The sequence below is a fragment of the Dermacentor silvarum genome, chromosome 1 (genome assembly GCF_013339745.2).
Source record: "Dermacentor silvarum isolate Dsil-2018 chromosome 1, BIME_Dsil_1.4, whole genome shotgun sequence".
NCBI lineage: Eukaryota > Metazoa > Arthropoda > Arachnida > Ixodida > Ixodidae > Dermacentor > Dermacentor silvarum.
Genome location: NC_051154.1, coordinates 180,064,513 through 180,084,153, shown reverse-complemented (window position 1 = coordinate 180,084,153; position 19,641 = coordinate 180,064,513). Strand labels below are relative to the sequence as shown.

At 44.5% G+C, this 19,641-nt stretch overlaps 1 protein-coding gene across 1 annotated transcript in view; it reads left to right on the top strand.

Annotated features, from left to right (window-relative positions):
• Nucleotides 1-19,641, top strand: part of LOC119436473 (Golgi-specific brefeldin A-resistance guanine nucleotide exchange factor 1-like) — a 97,042-nt gene that overhangs the window by 43,568 nt on the left and 33,833 nt on the right. The window contains 6 exon segments of the mRNA XM_037703324.2: nucleotides 1,397-1,669; nucleotides 7,532-7,708; nucleotides 8,212-8,336; nucleotides 10,876-11,011; nucleotides 12,874-12,989; nucleotides 15,169-15,328. Coding sequence (XP_037559252.1) covers nucleotides 1,397-1,669; nucleotides 7,532-7,708; nucleotides 8,212-8,336; nucleotides 10,876-11,011; nucleotides 12,874-12,989; nucleotides 15,169-15,328 — 987 coding nt within the window.

Here is a 19,641-nt window from a genome sequence, read left to right as displayed (position 1 = left end):
CATGTGATGTAGCATTGCAATATGCTGGCATTCTCCTCGGCCTCCTGTTACAGTTGTCTCCCAATAATTGGATGCCAATGGGGTATCCAAAATTAGTTTAAGTTATTCAAGGTATTGATTAAAGTACTTTTTAAAAAGGCATTTCGGGAGCACTTTAGGGGGGCGGGGGCTGATGAACGCTATCAAACTAAAATGTACAATGAAATTAACCAATGTTCAAATTATGAACTACCCCTACAGCTGTTATGCTAGTACATGATGTTGTCCTGTATTTTGCACTGTTTTTGTCCTATATTACTGACTGGTAAGCAAACTTAAACAGGCTGGGGTTGCTGTTGCTGTATAACATTTAGAGCCATGCTGTGATCTCATGAGTGGAGCAAGAAAACACAAGAAACTGCCCGCAAGCCACTTAGCTCTGCACGATGAACAAACTATTTCATCATTGCGCTTAAAATAAACGAGTCTATAACTTATGGACTTTGATGTGATTGAAGCCAGATTAGAGCTCTAACATGAATCATTTTTTTTCAATGGTTACCATTGCAATAAACGTTTTAGTGCACTTAATTTACCGTTCGCATTTATTTGTACACCATTCATGCCTTTATGAAGTTCATCTTTTCGTTATAGTTGTCTACTGTTCTTTGTGTCTTTTGTTGTCATTCTTTCTCCTGTATGTAATGCACCTAATTAACCTGCCATACGTGAAGATTTTTGGCCTTTTCATTCATTACAGATTGCCTTTATACAGTCAACTTTTGTTTGTTTGACCGCAAGGCTTGAAGCGTTTGAATTATCCAGAAGTGGGAAATGAATGAAGTGTTTAAAGAGGTTCTGCAACACCTTTCAGTGAAATGTGTGGAGTGTATCTGGTATTCAAGGACATTTCCTCATGCATTTATTTCCAACAAAATTTTTTACTAATTGCACCTTGCATGAGCACAGCTGTTGACAACCAAATGCTGCCCCTGCCATGACCTCATGGCCTTCCTCCTCTTCGTAATTTTAGTTGTGCTAGAAACTTTGCAGCCATGCCCACACAGAATGATGGCACTGCTTATGTGTGGCACCTAAAGAAATTGGGCCAGGCAACCATAGGTATACACAAAAAAAAGTGACAGATTTCATTTTCATGGAAAGAGCAGGCAGTCTTTGAGCAAAACTATAAGATCACTTCTGCATGTAGAGGAATAATATTTGTCTGCAATATTCATGACAGCATCAATTATTGACTAAGCAGATTTATTTACCATGTTAAAAAGTGCTGCAGTTCCCCTTTAACAAGCATGAAACCTTTAGGACCTTTTGAATGTGGTCAAATTATTCGCTGTACATGTGCATAGTATTGGTGGCATTTCATCCTCACTAAAGCTCACCTGTGCTCTACACGCAGGTGTTGTTGCGGAGGGGTGCAGGCAAAGCAGGCCACTTTATGCATGCACCTAATGGACTACTGGACCACGACCTCTTCACACTGGTTTGGGGCCCTACAGTGGCTGCGCTTGCCTCTGTGCTTGATCGAGCCCCCTGCGAATCACTTGTGCTACAGCGAGCCTTGGGTGGATACCGCAAGTGTGCCATGGTGGCTGCGCACTATGCCATGAGTGACGTGTTTGACAACCTTGTCATCTCTCTCTGCAAGTTCACTGCGCTGAGCACTGCTGAGGCAAGGGCCACTCCTTCCTTTATTCTGCCAGATAAGACATCCTTAGAGTAGGAGTCTGCCAATAGTAATTTTTTAGATTAAATTGAATATGAATCGACTAGTATTGTAAGAATACTTTTCAAATAGTTTTTGAATGATTAACAGACCTTTCCACCATTAACCCTTTCAATGCCACTGACGTACGGGTAAATTCTCCACTCTCTCCAGTCAGATGTGCGCAGTAATACAAAGTTTGCGAGCTCTGAGGTAGTTCCACCATCTGTTGTACATTTCTACAAGCATATTTTCTCATCTCTCTGGGTTTTCTCAGTCTGGGCTTTTTTTAGTGCACTGTGGAACGTGCCCCTTCGTGGGCGTGGTTGCTCCATGCCTAGCACACATCCGCCGATCGAAGGGGTGGCTGCCAGTCTTTGTGCATTGCTACCGCGGCGGTTTTCCATTCAAATATTCGCTTCGTAGTGCAAGGACCACTCTTGTGTGCTTATGCCATCGGTCATACCTTTATACAGTAGAATCTCGATGATACGAATCTCACGGGGTCACGAAAAATATTCGTAGTAGCCGAAATTCGTATCATCGAAACACAATTAAAACTAGCTCAATTAAGGGGGGATGCGGGGATCAGATCGCGAAAACGATTTTTGAAAACCACGCGTATTCGTCAGTGCATAGGGCGAGAAAACAGCTTTAAATCGCGCAAAATCACCGCAGTTCACGAAGACATCTCGTATTTCCCGCCACCGAGCGCCGCCATCTTGGTATCATTCGAAAGCACAAAGTTTCGCCGTTCCACTTCTCAATTCGTCCGTCGTCGCCATCTTGTAACAAATGCACAAAACAAAATAAGCGCGGTGTCCGCGATAGGTAGTCACAAGGGCCCTCCGATGAAAGCGGGCCTCCGATTGGCTGCCGTGCTGAAAGGCGTCTCTCCATTGGTTGCTGCTGTGGCAGGGGCAAGATGGCAACCGCAGTTGTCTGCTTCGTAAACCACGCCGGCGTCTTCACTTGACGCACAGAATTCAGATTACCGAGAGCTCCCAGGTTAGTGATGGATCATCGCTCGTTGAAGAAATTTTGGACGAAGCACGCCTTCAGAATATGGAAGCGCAAGCCTCCTACGGCAAGAAAAATACGACGATTAGAAGCGGAGGAGCACCGGATTGAACGTGCCGCGCTACCTTGCACCGTGGATTACATGCCGCGCTATCTTGCACTGTGCGACTCCAGCAGCGAAACCGACAATCGCCTTGTGCCATCGGGACCGATGACGCAGTCGACAGAAGATGCTCGAACAGAGGCTCCCGCGCCTCGGCGTACGGCCGCGTGAATCAGCCGAGATCGTATCTCGGTAGACATAGCTCGCTGCGACTAGGCAAAATGGTGCAAACACAAAGAATGCGGCCCGAAGCACAGCAGCCACTCCGTCCGATGACATGCGGAAAAGGAGAAAAAGCACAAAAGCAACAAAAGCGCCACCGCTTCTAACTCTTCGCGCCCAGTTGCGGCCTCCGCGCTGTCTGGACCCGCGTCTGCACCAAAAAAGAAAGGAAGAAAGCGCGTGACTGCGCGCTGTTCTCTTTCGCGGCCGTCAGTGGGGCGGCGTTTATTCGTATCAACCGACACGGGTCAAAAATCGATTCGTAACAACCGTTTTCTAGCACGTAGCAAAGTAATGGGACTCGGCCGGGACCACATAAAAATTCATATCATCCGGAAATTCGTATTAGCCATGATCGTGACCGTGACCCTGACATGGCGGCACTATCATGGAAACGTGCACATCAGAATGAAACTAGATCGGAGGTAGAAAATGAAAATAGGGATCTGAGGACCACACTAAGAGTGCATTTGCCATTATCCCTGCCATTTTTTCTGTTCTCAATAACCAAAAATAAACTTTTGTGTTCATTTTATAATAACCATGAAAAAACCAGGCACTGAAAGGGTTAATATAAGAAATGCTTAGATTTTGTATGCACAATGTTAGGGAATTTGTTATTACACTGCCATTATGAAGGATATTTTTTTTAAAGCATATATGGAGCATTACAAGCAAGACAAGATGGAGATGTGAAGGGATCAACAGTAAGTGAACTAGGGAAGCTTCAGCTGGGAGCCAACGTTTTGACAAGGAGACATGTCTTTGTCAGGGCAACAAGGGCTTTTCTTGGCAGCATTTACATAAATAAAGCAGAACAAATATGCTGTTTGTTCACATACTGGGGCCTCTCCATAGCATATGTAGTTATGAATTATCAGACTGAAGTTCAGAAAAATCAGTCTTGTGAGTCCATTAGCATCTCTGTATACCGTTTAGATTGGTAATGCGAGTCGCCGGCAGTAACAGCGGAGCAAGAAATGAACTTTTTCTGTGATTGGAATGATGGCAGAAAATACCGTATAGGACTTCTGTAAGTGCTGCGTGTAAGGGCTTACACGGGTTAGACCCATGCAAAGGTCGCACCCCCAACTTTTTAGCCAAAAATTTGGAAAAAAAAATTTCCAATAGAGAAGCAATCGCGTTCAGTGCCCCGATGCCTCGTGCGGGCATCAGCGAATTTTTGCGCGCTGCGTACTTCAACTTGCCGCTGCTAGACGGGGAGAGCTGCACGTTGACCTCTGATGCAATGGTACATCCGGGGATCAGGGGTGTGCACAAGTCGCTGGCTGCGCTGGCCCCATTTTGACCGAAAGGTTCGATTTCGTTTAAGGGCCGCACCTTATCAAAACTGAAAAAAAGTGCAGCTCTTCACTAGTCTATACGGTAGTGCTGCTACTATTATATATCACATAATTTTGCAGTGAAGTGTGCTCAGACTTAATCTGAAGAGAAGACAGAGATGTAGCATCCATAAAGAGTACCAAATAATACCTACTGTCAAATGTCATGACTGAGAGTCAAATTCTGGTGCAGATAATCGCGGTAAACTGCAATGGGCTGGCTCCCTGAGCGACACTGAATATTTTATGTAACTTGTTACTTCTAATGATTTATGTCCACTATGGTAGGGATGAAAGTTGTAGCATTTCTGATTCAGTTTTATGTTTAATCATGCAAAATTGATGATGTGAAGTATTCAAAAACTGTTGGAAAGGTATTCGAACTTGCGAATAATGAATATTCAGTTCAAAGAGTGAGTTAAATAAGGCAAAATTCGATTATTATTAGAAGGTTTAGAATATTCGCATACCCCTACCTTAGAGGCATTTGGCGAATGGAGTTAATAGTAGTTAGTATTTTAATCTCACTGTCTTTCTACAAGTCTTTACTTGAGAAGGAAGTTTTTTAAGGAAGCATGCCGGAATGTCTCACTCATTATAGAAGAGTTATCATTGCTGGTCAGTTTGAAACTGGATGAGGCTGGGGTTGCTGTTGCTGTATAACTTTTACTGCCATGCTATGATCTCATGAGTTTAGCATGTCCGGTATTTGGGTAAACGCAAGCGCAAGCAAACTGGGCCTTGGCGTTTATGGGATGAGCGGAGGTGTAAACGCCAATGGCCTGCAACGTGCAGCCACCTGGTGGCACAGAGTATCTACGCTAAAGCTCCTTCATCACAGCGATAGTAGTATGGAGGGGCTTTAGTTTATGCCTCCGCCCATCCGTCAAAACACCCAGCTCACCTGTGGTAGAGTGTACTAGATAGGGGGAGTGGGTCCAGCGGGGGGCTCCCCGCTGAGGCTTTTTTATTGAAAAGTTGGTGGCGCCACCGTTGCCTTCATCTGAATGTGTGACCCCACGTGCCGGATGGACACTTGTCGCGTCATAGACCCTACCGCTGCTGCATGGAGCTTTGACAGGCGTCTCACTCTGCTGCATCTAGTTTTGATACTCGGTGGCGGAAACAATGATTTTATTCCCCACTGAGCTGTAGTCAATAAAATGGAGGAAGAGCGATGGAAAGAATGCAAACAATGCAAACAACGCAACAACAATGGTGCGTCGAGCAGATGACAGCTGCTCAGCCCATGAGCTCGCCTCAGCCAATGGGCGTGCCGAAACAGCCAGAGCTCCAGGATAAGGCGACGGCAGCGCTGTCGCAATTTCAGTGTTTTTTGCATCACCCTTGGTGCTTGCCAAGGCGGACCCACTTCCCCATTCTAGTACACTCTACCTGTGGTTATTGGAATACCGGACATGCTCGGCGCTGTGACAGAATGCTCGCAATGCATGCTGCTTGGATAGCTCTCGCTTAAGATCGACGGCCAGGCGGCTTGTGGAGAGGTTGGAGAGGCTTTGCGCGCTGGCTCCAAGACAACCGGAAGTAGACGACGCGACATCTCATCATGACGCAGAGTCAGTGAAGGCGGAACATAGCCCCGATCACTCGAGGAGAAAAAGCATGGCTATGGAGGAGGGTAACTTGTAATCGTCTGTAGCTCTCTTAATATGAGACGCTTCACTTAAATGGTGGCACGAATGTTTTACTGTAGCTGTACCCTACGCGTCTACAAGATTTGTCCAAAATTGTTTTTTGCATCACCCTTGGCGCTTGCCAAGGCGGACCCACTTCCCCATTCTAGTACACTCTACCTGTGGTTATTGGAATACCGGACATGCTCGGCGCTGTGACAGAATGCTCGCAATGCACGCTGCTTGGATAGCTCTCGCTTAAGATCGACGGCCAGGCGGCTTGTGGAGAGGTTGGAGAGGCTTTGCGCTGGCTCCAAGACAACTGGAAGTAGACGACGCGACATCTCATCATGACGCAGAGCCAGTGAAGGCGGAACATAGCCCCGATCACTCGAGGAGAAAAAGCATGGCTATGGAGGAGGGTAACTTGTAATCGTCTGTAGCTCTCTTAATATGAGACGCTTCACTTAAATGGTGGCACGAATGTTTTACTGTAGCTGTACCCTACGCGTCTACAAGATTTGTCCAAACCGTTTCAGGGACCCTTTAACAAAATTCAGGCAGTTTAATTTAGAGGGAAGCCTTATAGCCTTATATAGCCTTATAGCCTTATAGTCTTTATAGCCTTATAGCCTTATTTTGTATTCAAAGTTATCCTTCATGGCACATATATAGCTTTGGAATATAATACCCAAACAATGATTTATGTTATGTGGGCCAGCTTCTTTAGTTACCAAAGTTTTGTATGGGAAGCAGCTGTTACTAATCTTCAATGTGCAAGCATTTTCAGTGATTTAGCATATGCTGTTTGTCCTAGTCAAGCCTTCAGCACCAGTGCAAAAAGCTTGCTCTAGGCACCTTTGGTGCAAGAGATAGCAATGCTTGGGGAATAGCTTGCTTTGGCTGATGAACAGTTCACTGTGGTAATGAACCAAATCCTTCAATTCAGGAAGTGCAGCCTGCATTATTTTACTGTCAAGCCATGTAAAGAGTAATCATTAAGAGTCATTGTACAAGTAGAGTGGGTAGTGAGAGAGACCTGAGGTTGTATTTGTAAGGATTGTTTTAGTCCTATTCCTTTAATTCTCTAACATCCGGCTTGCTAAGTGGCTGATCCTGCCGATAGTGGGGGTGTGGCTTTGGGCAAGCTAGCGATGAAGGTAAAGAATGTAAAATGATAAGAATCATTGCAAAATACGGGCCCTTTAGGTAAATGGGCTGGCATAGTGGATATATATATATATATAATGCTGACTTAGCAGGCATGAATGCAGTGGAGGTCAGACAGCTGTAGAGTTGAGGTATGGCAAAAAAAAAAAAAAAAAAAAACTTTGAAGCATTAATTTTGTTGCTGTCATGACTGAGCAGTACTGGCAAGACTGAGCAGTACTGCCAAGACTGAGCAGTACTGGCAAGTGTGATGTTCTGGTCTAGCTGATATAGACTGTGCTGACCCAGTTATGGATTTTTTTCCCCCCATCTTGAGCGTGTGCTTTTTGGGATGCAGAGCCCTGAGACAGTGCCTGGGGTGCTGGGAAACAGTCAGAAAGCACAGCTGGTTGCTAAGATGGTATTTGGGCTGGCCCAGAGACATGGCCACATTCTCCGTGATGGCTGGAAGAACCTTGTTGACTGTCTGCTGCAACTGTACAAAGCCAAGCTGCTGCCTCAAGCACTAGTCACTGTAAGTGTCATCTGCCAGGATTTCTACTGGTGCTGTTCCATTTACATTAGACAAACAGTTGTCATGTTGGTACATTGGGGCTGTTATATTTTCAGTCTTAATGCTTCTTTAGTTGAAATGTATGTATTTTATTGTTGTGCACACATTACTTGGAAACGGTTCAAATTATATAAAGCTTTGTATAAACACCTTGTCATGGTATTTGCATTTTATAGGTTCTTTTTTTTTTGTCTGGCTACATATGTCAAATTTTACACTCTAGACAACAGTGAAAAACTTCAAACAATGAGGAAACTTCCCAGTCAAGGGTGTACACTGCCGTGCTTACTTTTGTATTCAAAGTTATCTTTGTTTTTATTTGTAGTGGATAGGTTTTAGCAAATATATATATACACATATATATAGACAATAGTTTATGTTATAGTGCTTACTACAGCAGTAGGGCATGTTTAGGAGAGTATTGTGATACTGGTAGTGAGGATCCTGAAGTTGTCTCCTATTAGGCAGAGGACTTTGTGGACCCCTCCGGAGAAGTTTCTTTGGTTCGTGCTGAAGAAGGCCAAAATACTGGGCTAAGTCAACAGCAGCAGAACATCTTCAGCTCGTTTTACTTGTACCTGACTGAAAGGTGAGCCTATTTTCATTTGGTGACTGTATCCCAAGAGCGTGCATGCAAATGGAAGGTTACTAGCCCTATATACAGTCGAATCTCGTTCATTCGAACATGCTTAATTCGAACTTCCGGTTTATTTGAACTGACGCTGTAGTCCCGTCAAAGTTATGTGTATTCCAATGGGCGAAAACGCCCGGTATTGCGACAGTTAATTCGAACATACCGCGCACCGACCATGCTCTCTGCAGCGCGCCAAATCACGTGGCGGGGCCTCCGACCGGCATTGCTCCGACACCGCCATAGAGCAAAAGCTTAGGTGAGACCCCTCAACGTCGCGTGGAGAAAAAAAAAGGGGGGACTCGTCGTTGGCGATATTGGTACAAACTGGTGTGATGAGTACAGCTCGGGGTTGGCAGCTAAAGGGTTCAGTCGGTGTGATCTGCATGCTGTAACCTATAATGTATCTTTGGTTGATGAAAGTGACTTTTTAGCTTCATTGCTGGGGGTTTTCATAAAAAAATATTATTAGAACTGTACATGAAGTGGCCTGCAGAACTTGAGTGTTAGAATTTCAGAAAAAATTTCTCGCTACGTTTGGCGAGTTGCAAGCAATGCCTCCCCCACCCCCTTCTTTTCTTTTCTTTTTTGAGGAAAAATGAATTCTGGGAAATTTGGTTCAGATAAAAGTTGTGTGCCCTATAATTTAGCAAAGGGAAAGCAGTTTGTAGTGTGCAGTTTCCCCAGTGTGTAGTACTTAGCTAGAAATGCAGGAAAGTATCAATTTTGCTGCACTACTCACTCTACAGAATGCTGGGCCGGTATAATATAAAACTATTCCAATTTGTTTTTATTCCAAATCGGTCATTAGCCCTCTGTGATGGGTCAAAACGACTCCAGCTCTGCCCATATTGGCGGCCGTCATGCCCATATGGGCAGACCTGAAGCCGTTTTGACCTATCACGGAGGGCTAATGGCTGATTTGGAATAAAAACAGATTTGAGTAGTTTCATGTTATACTGGCCCTGCACTGTAGACCCAGCTGCATTCATTGAATAAGGATGTTGCCATGCAGGAATGCTGCACTCTGGACCGAGCTACATTCATTGTATACATACTTAAAGAATGTTGCAATGCAGTGCAGTTGACCAAATGCATTGTAGGTCCATGAGCCTGAAGCAGATTTGTGGTGCCCTTTTTTCTAACTGAAATGGCTACATTGTGGCATATATTTAGGGTTGTTCGTTTTGGAGTAAAACCTGATTTTGCCCGATTTTTACACCGCGAACATGTTTCAGGAGAATCGGGTTAAGCCTGATTTCTCCCCGAACTCCAAAACCACATATGACCCCCCCCCCCCCCCTCTTTTTTTTTAATGCTGTATGGAGTTTGCGTTGCACACGCGCTAACTCCAATAACACTAACACTAACTAAGCAAGCCCCAATAACACAGCTGTCGAACTCATTGAGTATTGGCATGACTACCGTTCGCTACCCCAGGCTGCCAAATGCTGCACTGACATTGTTGCACCTAGCTAATGGAAGCTGTGATGTCGAGAGAACTTTCTCTCAGCTGAAATACTTTCAAAGATCAGACAGGTCTCGGATGGAGACTGACATGTTGCGCATGCAGATGATAGTGTATGTTAACAAGAATGTGTAAAAAATTGATGATCAGCTTTTCGTGAATAAAATGTTTCATTTCCTAAAAGTTATCGATCTTTACTGTCATTAATACTTATTAATTTCCAAACGCCAAACTTAGGAGTATTTGCTAGAAAACCCTGATGTCCCCCCGATTCCCAAATTTACATTTGTAAATTTAACCCGCAAAACCCCGAATTTCGGAATTGTTCCTCAAAAAACCCAATTTCTTCCCGATTATCTCCTTGAAAAATAGCACCCGATCTTTACCCCTTGAATTTAAAAAAAATATAAAACCCGAAAACAAACAACCCTACATATATGTGGGCTTGCAATTACAAAACTGCTCTTACATGTGCATTGTCTGCGATTGGCGATCGTTGTGGTGCTCAGCTCACTATCACTTCAATCAATAACATGTGTGGCGGGCACCTGAACTTCAAGCCAAGGCAGAAACAAGCTTGCCTAAGAGAACTTTTGTGAATGTGGACCTTTTTTCTTTCCTTACTCATTTTATTTTAGCAGCTCAGACTCTGTTTTTCACAGGAACTCTAACAAATTTTACTTCACTTCATTCTCATTATTTGTTAGTTTAATATATTGATAACGAACAGCATCATAATAAAGGATTTGTAATTGGGATGGTAGTACACTAACCTCGATGTAGGTATGTAGGAATGACCATTTTTAGTAGGATTGAGCACATGGGACTGTGTGCTAATTGCTTTCATTGTCATTGCAGCTGAAAGGCAGCAAACTTTTAGTAAAATAATTGCCGTGGTTCATGCTTTTTGTACCAGGTTTAGTGCTCTATGCAGTTGTTAAATAGGCATCAGTATGCTGATGGTTCTTTGTTGTCACTTGTAAAGCTGTCAATGAATGGGGATACAGTCATATTGTCCCTGTTTTGCAGCAGCCAGCGTGGACCAAACCCAGAGGATGTGCGTGCACGAGAGGCTGCCCTTACATGTGTGGCCAACTGCCAGCCAGAACTCTTGGTGTCTGAATCCAAGTTTCTTCGAGAGGATGCTTTACAAGAACTGGTCAAGGTAGGCATTTTATTTAATAACTTTAGAAAGCAGTAGGATGAGAAAGGTTCTTTGAAGTGATACCCTGAGCGACTCATCAGTAATGTGAATTTTAATCAATCTCACAAAAAAAAAAAATTTTTTCCCGAACACCCATTTAAGGGCTTCATTGTCACTGCTGAGCATTAACCCTTTAAAGACAAGACATAAAAATACCCAAAGGAAATGTTTATTTTTCGTTGAAATGTGCAAAATACACCGGGAATAGGGATATTCAACAAAAAGAACAAAATGTTTTGCCGAAATTTCTTCAGCCATAGTTGGGCAACACCATGCAGAACACTGGAACCGAGCTTCTTTCTAAGCGTCCTATGGCTTCCTGTGGAACTTGCAAAGGCAGTTCTGGTCAAGTGTCAAACACAAAAGGTGTGGAAGCCAAACTAACTGTGCATTGAGGGAGGCACACATGATAAACTGCAGTGATCAAAATTTTTAATGTTATTTACGTGTGGTTCATTCCATTGTACAAAAAGACTCTCCTTGTAACATTAAATAACAGCACATAACCACCAAAGAAAAGAGCTAACAGATACAGATAAAGATTGTAAGAGGGCTCTGAAGTTTTTTAGTCGCACGAGCATCGAGTGACACTCTTGTTTCTTGCGCAGCACTTCCGGTTTCCCTCCTGAGACGACAGGGGACGAAATTCAAAATAAATTAGAAAAAATAGAAAAAAAAATGGTACAGTACAAGATTCATAGGTTTCATTGTAGATATGATATCAAAGCATAAGTTTAGTTACAAGTTGAGATTCTGAAGTGTCTGGCATAATTATAATGAATTAACTTTCGGTTCACCTCCTGAGATGACAGGGGACGAAATTCAAAATAAATTAGAAAAAATAGAAAAAAAAATACTACAGTACAAAGTTCATGGGTTTCATTATAGATATGATATCAGATCATACATTTAGTTGCAAGTTGAGATACTGAATTGTGTGGAATAATTAGAATTAACTAGAAATCACTGATTACCAGGGCCGAAATTCAAAATACTAAATCAGAAAAAATAGAAAAAAAATTGTACAGTACAAAATTCATGGGTTTCATTATAGATATGATATTAGAGCATAAGTTTAGTTACAAGTTGAGTTACTGAAGTGTCCGGAATAATTAGAATTAATTAGAAATCACTGATTACCGCACACCAAAGCAGAGAATCGTAGACTTTAGAGACCTGCCACGTGAGCATGACTTCGGCGAAATTCCTGGAAACCCGGAAGTAAAAAGCAGAAGTAATGACATCACTAATTCCGTCACACACAAGAAGGTGTCATGATATTTAACCGGCTAATTAACGGAAAACAGTTGCCTGTCATAGACCGAACATCTGCCTAGCAGAGCGGATGTGACATCATTCCCTCCTCTCTCGCCATCGGTAGTGGTAACTAACTGCTGCATAACCTAAAGAAAGTAAGAAGGGTAAGAAGGAGCGTCCCCTGTTTTTCTCGTTCTCCCACATATGTTAACCTCTTGCTACATCCTGCAGGGATCACGTGACATGCATTGTTTTTCGACATCGTAAGTGCATCTGCATAACTTGCGTAGTCGGTTGTAAGGTCGTCTTGCCTTTTTGAGAAAGGTTGACAGATTATAAGTTTTCTACTCTGGTGCAGCTGGTTGTGTGATGTGCCATGTGTACTGTAACAAAAAAATTGTTATATATAGCATTTTACTGCAGAATTTGGTTACATTTATCATTTGCAACAGGGATACTATTTCCTTAACACTTCAGTATTGTTGTAAGTGGATTTGACTACCTCCCTTCAATTTAAGCACTTACAATGGTTCCACATTTTTGCTCCCTCTTCTATTTTCACTTAGGCACTGATATATACCTGCCATGGTCCAGAGAGCCATTCGTCCATGTCCGGTGGCTATGATGAGCATTCAACAGTGTTTCTGTTGGAGCTACTAATCAAGGTTGTGCTGCAAAACAAGTGTGTACTCTCCAAAACTATTGTATATTCGTGCACTGAGTTTAGGAAGGCCTTGCATGTCTGAAAACTAGCACTTTGTTTCAGTAGTACCTTTGGTATTTACTGGTCCCCCCAAGCATATTAGTTGTGATCATTATGAAATAAAAATCGATGATCTGAAAGCTGGTTTCTTGAACATCTGATTCATTGTAAAAGAAACTTGCGTGTTACTTCAGTGATATGCTGCAAAGTTGCCTCTGTTAAGTTATTAGTTCTATACCTAATGCATACTGCTGCTTTCAAGGATATGTCAACTTCAGCCATTTTTCTTACTGAACCAGTAGTTCGCTATTGCATGTGGGTTATGGTTTTTTTAGTTTGTGTATGCACAATATTTGCTGTGTTTGTTTTTGTGGCATTGATGACAAGATATAAATGTTTTTCTTCAGTTTGCATTCTGCACATCTAACTGTGCATGTTGGCTGTCAATTAAGGACAATACAATACATATGTGCCAGATAATTTTTTTTATAGATTTTCATTCACATAAATATTTTGGGGTAAAAGTAGCATAACTTATCTTATAGTCTGACCTGCCATGGTGGCGTAGTGGCTTTGATGTTGCGCTGCTAAGCCTAAGGGCGCGGGATCGAATCCCGGCCGCGGTGGCCGCATTTCAATAGAGGTGAAATGCAAAAACGGCCTTGTACTGTGCATTGGGTGCATGTTAAAGAACCCCATGCGTTCACTATTAACCCGGAGTGCTATTAACTCTATGGCGTGCCTAATAATCATATTGGGGTTTTAACATGTAAAACCCCAGAATTTAATTTTAATGTTATAGTCTGTACATAACATGTAACACAAGACCTGAGAAAATTCACACCGTAGCTGGTAGTGCATTTGAACTGAATCGATGCTTGAGAAAGTTGGTGTACATGCCATACAACAATTGACTTTTTGCAACTAGAAGCTGAACTACAGTAAAACCTCGTTAATACGTACCTGCTTAATAAGTAATTCCAGTTTAAATATAGTCGCGATGAATCCCCCACCCTGTCGCCATTGAACGTAATGTATTGGCCGACCGCTTAAGCTGTTGTCAATTAACGCAGGCAAAACGGTTAGCGTGTAGTATTTACGTAATCTTTCGGCACGTACAAGTGTGAAATCTGCATAATGTCGTGCGCACAGACCATAGATAGCGAAATTGTGGTGCACGGACCTTTCCTGGACTGCTGGCGCCACCGATAGTGACGTCAAAACATGGTAGCCATGACGTGTTCTGGATGAGTGGAAGCTTACTGCAAACCCCAATTTCTTTTAGCTCTAGAATGAGGCACTCACTAGATATACTAGCAGGTGCTGTGGCCACATTGCCTTCTACAAATTGAGTAAGCAGTGAGGAGTTCTAGTCATTGCACTCACACCACCAGTAAGCGGTTATGCTTTTAGTCCAAGATTTTCATGTCAGTACCTTTCGAATGCTGATTTTGCCTGTGGCAAATCTCGAGAAGCTTGAGATCAAAGACACTGTCGAGATTTCGTGTCAGCGCTAATGTGGACGGAACCATGTGCAAGAAGTGAATAATGAGTTCACTACTCTGTGCGTCTCTAAAATGTCTTTGGCAGCCCGAAACTAGCCTATCCTCCTTGTGTCATTGTACAGTTTTGAGACCAACATACGAGGCTCTGCTATATTAACATAACTGATAGTTCAGGACTACCCCAAATTTGTGAAAGGACGATCTTATGTCCATTGCATATGACTGCAGATCACGGTCAATAATTTGTAAACTTTTGTATCACAGCTTTGATTTTTATGTTTAGCACATCATGACATTTGGTTTACTTGCTAGGGCATTTCTGTAACACTGGTCTGTGTTTTTTTTTTTTTTTGTGGTTGGCATTCTTTTTTTTTTTTTTCCCTTATTGGCATGCCATATCAAGATTTCCAGAATTTTTATCATTCACTCTTTTTTAATTTCAGGAGTTGAAAGTTGCTTTCATTACTTCCACCAAGGCAAATTTCTCTGATGCAGTTGTCTTTACCACACCTAAAGATTGTGTTTAGCCTTGTTGCGAGCACCATTGTGTGTGGGTGTTATGGAAAGCCACTGAATGTGCTTACTAGATTGTGCGTGAAGGTGGGAGGTATGGAGGCATTGTGTGCAGCATTCTTCTATGTGCCTATCTGCAGGGATCGTGTGGGGCCCATCTGGACTGCCGTGCGGGACCACCTGTACACGCTGGTCATGGGTGCAAGTGCCAGCGACTACCGGTTCCTGCTTGAGCGTGCAGTCGTCGGCATCTTGCGCTTGGCCATCAGGCTCATTCGTCGTGAGGAAATGACCTCTCAGGCAAGCAGGAGTCCCCCTTTCACTGTAGTGCATGGCGATTACCAGGATGCTACAGACAAGCTCCATGCTTGCAAACAAAGGGTGTCCTACAACACAGGGTATAGCTTAGTTATGTAGGTAAAAAAGTCGCAGTTTTGCCCGAAAGGCGAAGCATCGATTGCGATAGCAAATTAGTAGATAGCTATACAAATAAGGATATTAGTTTTATCGGCCGTATAAACTTAAGCATTCGCTTACTAACTAAATTAATGAGCACGGTGTCATGCATGCACAGGTAAACATGAACACATCTCGCTCGATAACCGCGGAAACTTGCTGCCAAAACGCTACGAAGTGCAACAGCAGCAGCAAGTGAATTGATCTTCGTGCTGTCTCGCACTTCAATGCAACTAAATGTCGAAAGCACAGCGCATACGAAGCTTTGCATTGCACATCCCAGATCGATTTAAAGATGAGGCCCGTGTGGGCGCGCACTTTGTGCATGTCGCAGATCGCTGTCAAGATACAGCCCCCGCGCTGGCGCGCTGTCAGCAGCAGCTGCCGCCAGAGTACAACCCCCCCCCCCCCCTCCCTCACCTCCCCCCTGTGCCTCGTGCGCGACAGAAGTTGGCGTGCTTCCACCCGGCTTCCTTCCTCACGCGCGCGAAATTGAGCCGCGATCGTCGGCTGGCAAGCTTTCACTCGCACACGCAGTGTACGACACACGGCGACGATGTTATCGTGTTTGAACTTTATACGGAATACCACGGTGATGGCTACGATGACGGTGATGGCAGAAATGCGCTTGCAATGGGTATATAATTGCTATCGCAATAGAAGTGTAGATGTGTGCACTGACTGCTGTTTATCTACTATGCACCTCTTTGAATGATTATATTTGTCAGAAAACATGAAAGCCTCTCAGAAGGTGTTCATCTTGTGCCTCACAATTAAATCTCATATCTGTGGAATTCGTCAGAATTGCATTCACAAGCTGATCCAGAAGCATATAGTGATGGGTATGACCACCTCATTTGTCTTTGCCAAAACTGACTGCAGTGGCAACCGTATTTTTGCTTTTTAAGGGCGTAGAAGTGCTTTCTGACTGTGATATCTCCCTTAAAGTAGTCCTGAACCACCCCTCGAGCTTGGTGAAAAAAACACAGTCTGCAGATAGCATATGCTGCTGTGAACATCTCAGCCAAATTTTGCAACCGTGCACGTAGGAATGAGGCTTTGGGCCGCACTGCTTATTGGTGCTGTAGCCGTTGGTTCTTGCTAACTCCGATTAGTTTTGAACACTGAACTAGCCTCGAACCATGCTACAGTAAAATCTCGGTGATACGAATCTTGCGGGGTTGCGTGAAATATTCGTATCACCCGAAATTCGTATCGTCAAAACATACACAATGTAAAGAAAAATGAATTTATTTTTACCAGAAAATATTTCTAATAGTGTAACCTCATTGATACCTTCCTCGCTGCTGCGTTTTCCCGGCTGCTACGTCGCGTTTTCATGGTCCTGACCTAAATCTCATTGACTTCCATGTATAGTCGAATCTCGATAATTCGAACTCGAAGGGGCCCAAAAATTTGTTCGAATTAAAAGAAAGACATATTTTTGAAATATTTGTGCACCATAGCACGAGGTATGAATGGTGCGATTCGTGAAATATCGCAGCTCGCAAGCACATATCGAGTGAGGGCCACGAAACAGCCCGCGTCGGCCAACGTTCGCTTCGCGATAACGGCAGAAAACGAAACTTCAGGGAGCGGGCGGCGCAGGCATGGCGAGAGAGAGAGATTGTGGTTGTGAAGAGGAAGAGGCAACACGGCGACGGGCGCGCGGGGACCGTCGCAGGTGAGGGTGGCAGGGAAGCGGATTTGGCCTCGGCAACTCTGTCGCTTCGGTGGCTCCCCTCGCCTTTCCTCTCAACACCCTCGTAGCCCCCTCACCTTCGACTGTCTCCGTGTGCGTCTGTCTCCGTGCCGGTTTGTCTGTGCCGGTCGCCTCGCTGGCTCGGCCGCCGCCGCTGTTGCTCACGCGTTCATATGATCTGCAGCGGCGCGGCAACACGTTCGGAACAGCCTATTTTTTCCGTATTGTTAGCAATGTATTTCGGCCGGGGAATGTTACGAATTCGTATCGCACTGAAATTCGTACCAGCCAGGTTCGTATCACCGGGGTTTTACTGTAATCTTAAGTTCAGACCATACGTACGCTTGCGAGCACACGCTCACACCTGGCTGCTCCTGGCTAGATGCCTTGGCAGACATTGCTTCGTATGGAGCTATTGACACACCTCGAAATGTGCATTTTGGATGTAGCTACTATCCGTCGGTCAAGCTGGTGCAGGACAAAGCCGTTCCCCACCATGTAGCCCGACCAGACTGGAGCACATGAGCGTGAGTACGCTCTCCAGCCCTGTTGTGCACATGCAGCTGTATCACAGAATACCTGTAAACATAGCTGCTGCCTAGCATAGAAACCACGCCTGCCACAGGGTGCTATGACAAGCCTCCTCGCTGTCAACTCGCTATGCTTGTTGTGGCTCGCTGAGGACAACCACGAACTCTGATTGGTCTCTGTGAGTGACGTGGCTCTAGGCACGTGGCAAGCCGACTCGAGTGCCAACATCTAACGGAAACAGGTCGCCTGCTTCCCAAGTTGCATACCTTCGAGGTCTGTCGCCATCATAATCGAAGCTTGTTACATTAGGAATGCTTTCAATGCAAGTCTGCAGTGCAGCATCCATCGCTTATCCAATGTGCACGCTGACGATGTGGTCACACGAGTGAACATAAAGATGATGTTTCGTTCGATCCTCGGAAATTATGTGATTTCTGTAGAGATAAGGGCAAAAGGAAATGTGCTTCTCATACCACTCGGTGCGAGAAAACACAGCCACACTTAGCTATGTACAGTAGAACCCTACTGATACATTTTTCATGGGACCGTAAAAAAAAACAAAAAAAAACATAAGAGCCGGGAAACGCAAGAGCCGAGAAACAGGAAAAATTGAGAAATGGGAGTAGTGTTGAACTGCACACAATATTATTTTAATTATTACATGCGAAAAAAAGTCGTAGTTCGCCCAAAAGCCGAAGCATCGATTGCGATAGCAAATTAGTAGAGAGCTATACAAAGCACGGATAGTAGGTTTATTGTCCGTGTTGAACGCGGACATGCGCTGTCAAACGCTGGCATGTGGAAGTGCTGCTGCAGAAGCGAGTGAAGTGAGCGTGCTGTTGTCTATCGCTTCAACGCAAACTGAGCGCCGAGAATACACAGCACAAACAAAGCTATGAGCCGCCGACACACCTACACTTCCTGGACTCTGCCCCAACGCAGATCGCTTTCAAGATACTGGCCCGCACGACCGCGTGCCGCCGCGCAGTACGCAGTTGATGCCAGAGTACAGTACAACGCCGCCCGCTCTCCCTCCCCCCTCGCTCCCTCGCCGGTGCCTCGAGCGCAACTGAAGAAGGCGCGCTTCCTCCCTGCTTTTCTTTCTTGCTCGCGCGTGGTCGTCGGCTGCCCTCGCACGCTTTCACTCGCACATACAGCATACGGCGCGTAGCAACGGCGTTATCGCTCTTGGACTTTATATGGGACATCTATGAGGTTCTCAGTTAAGGTTCTCAGTTTAATAGTGCACGTTTGTTTTGCGGCAATCTTTTATTTATTGCACAGAATCTTTTGCTTTCTAGTTTTTCTCCGAAAATACAGAAGGGCTATCCCAACTTTACAGCAGGGGGGTTATCGTAAGGCCAGTATGCGCGACAGATTAAAGGACCGCGCATCGCATGACTCGATCACTGCTCCGTGTGTAGCCGGTGCCGATGGTAAATAGCAGGCGCCGTCCTTTTCAATTCATTGTCAGGTTCAGCGTGATTTGCCACCAGTCAGATTCTGAAATCTGCAGAGTTGCGGCTGATTCGTGTGATGCTCGCTCCCCCCCTCCCCTTCCCTCTGCTCGCCCTCATTAATTTACTGTCTACGCAAATGCATGCAAATAGGTCATGACATTCTCGCACCCGCCCTGTAAATCCAAAACTAGTCTTGTGACTGGTTGCTCGAAGCTACAAAAAGAGATCAATGTGCGTCTACGAACAGCGTTGGGAACGAGCGGCCGCCATATGGTGTGTCACAAAGATGGCGGCTGTGAACAACTTCGTTGCCATCTCGTGCACTCGCTTTTGTTTGCGAAATGGTTTGACAGCTTTCGGAGTGTCGCGCAGCTGCTGCGACTAGATCTGCATCGATTTGGCGCCCGAGGAAGCTGCGCCAATTAGGCCAAAGTCCTAGGCATTGTGGCCGTGATGGAAATTTG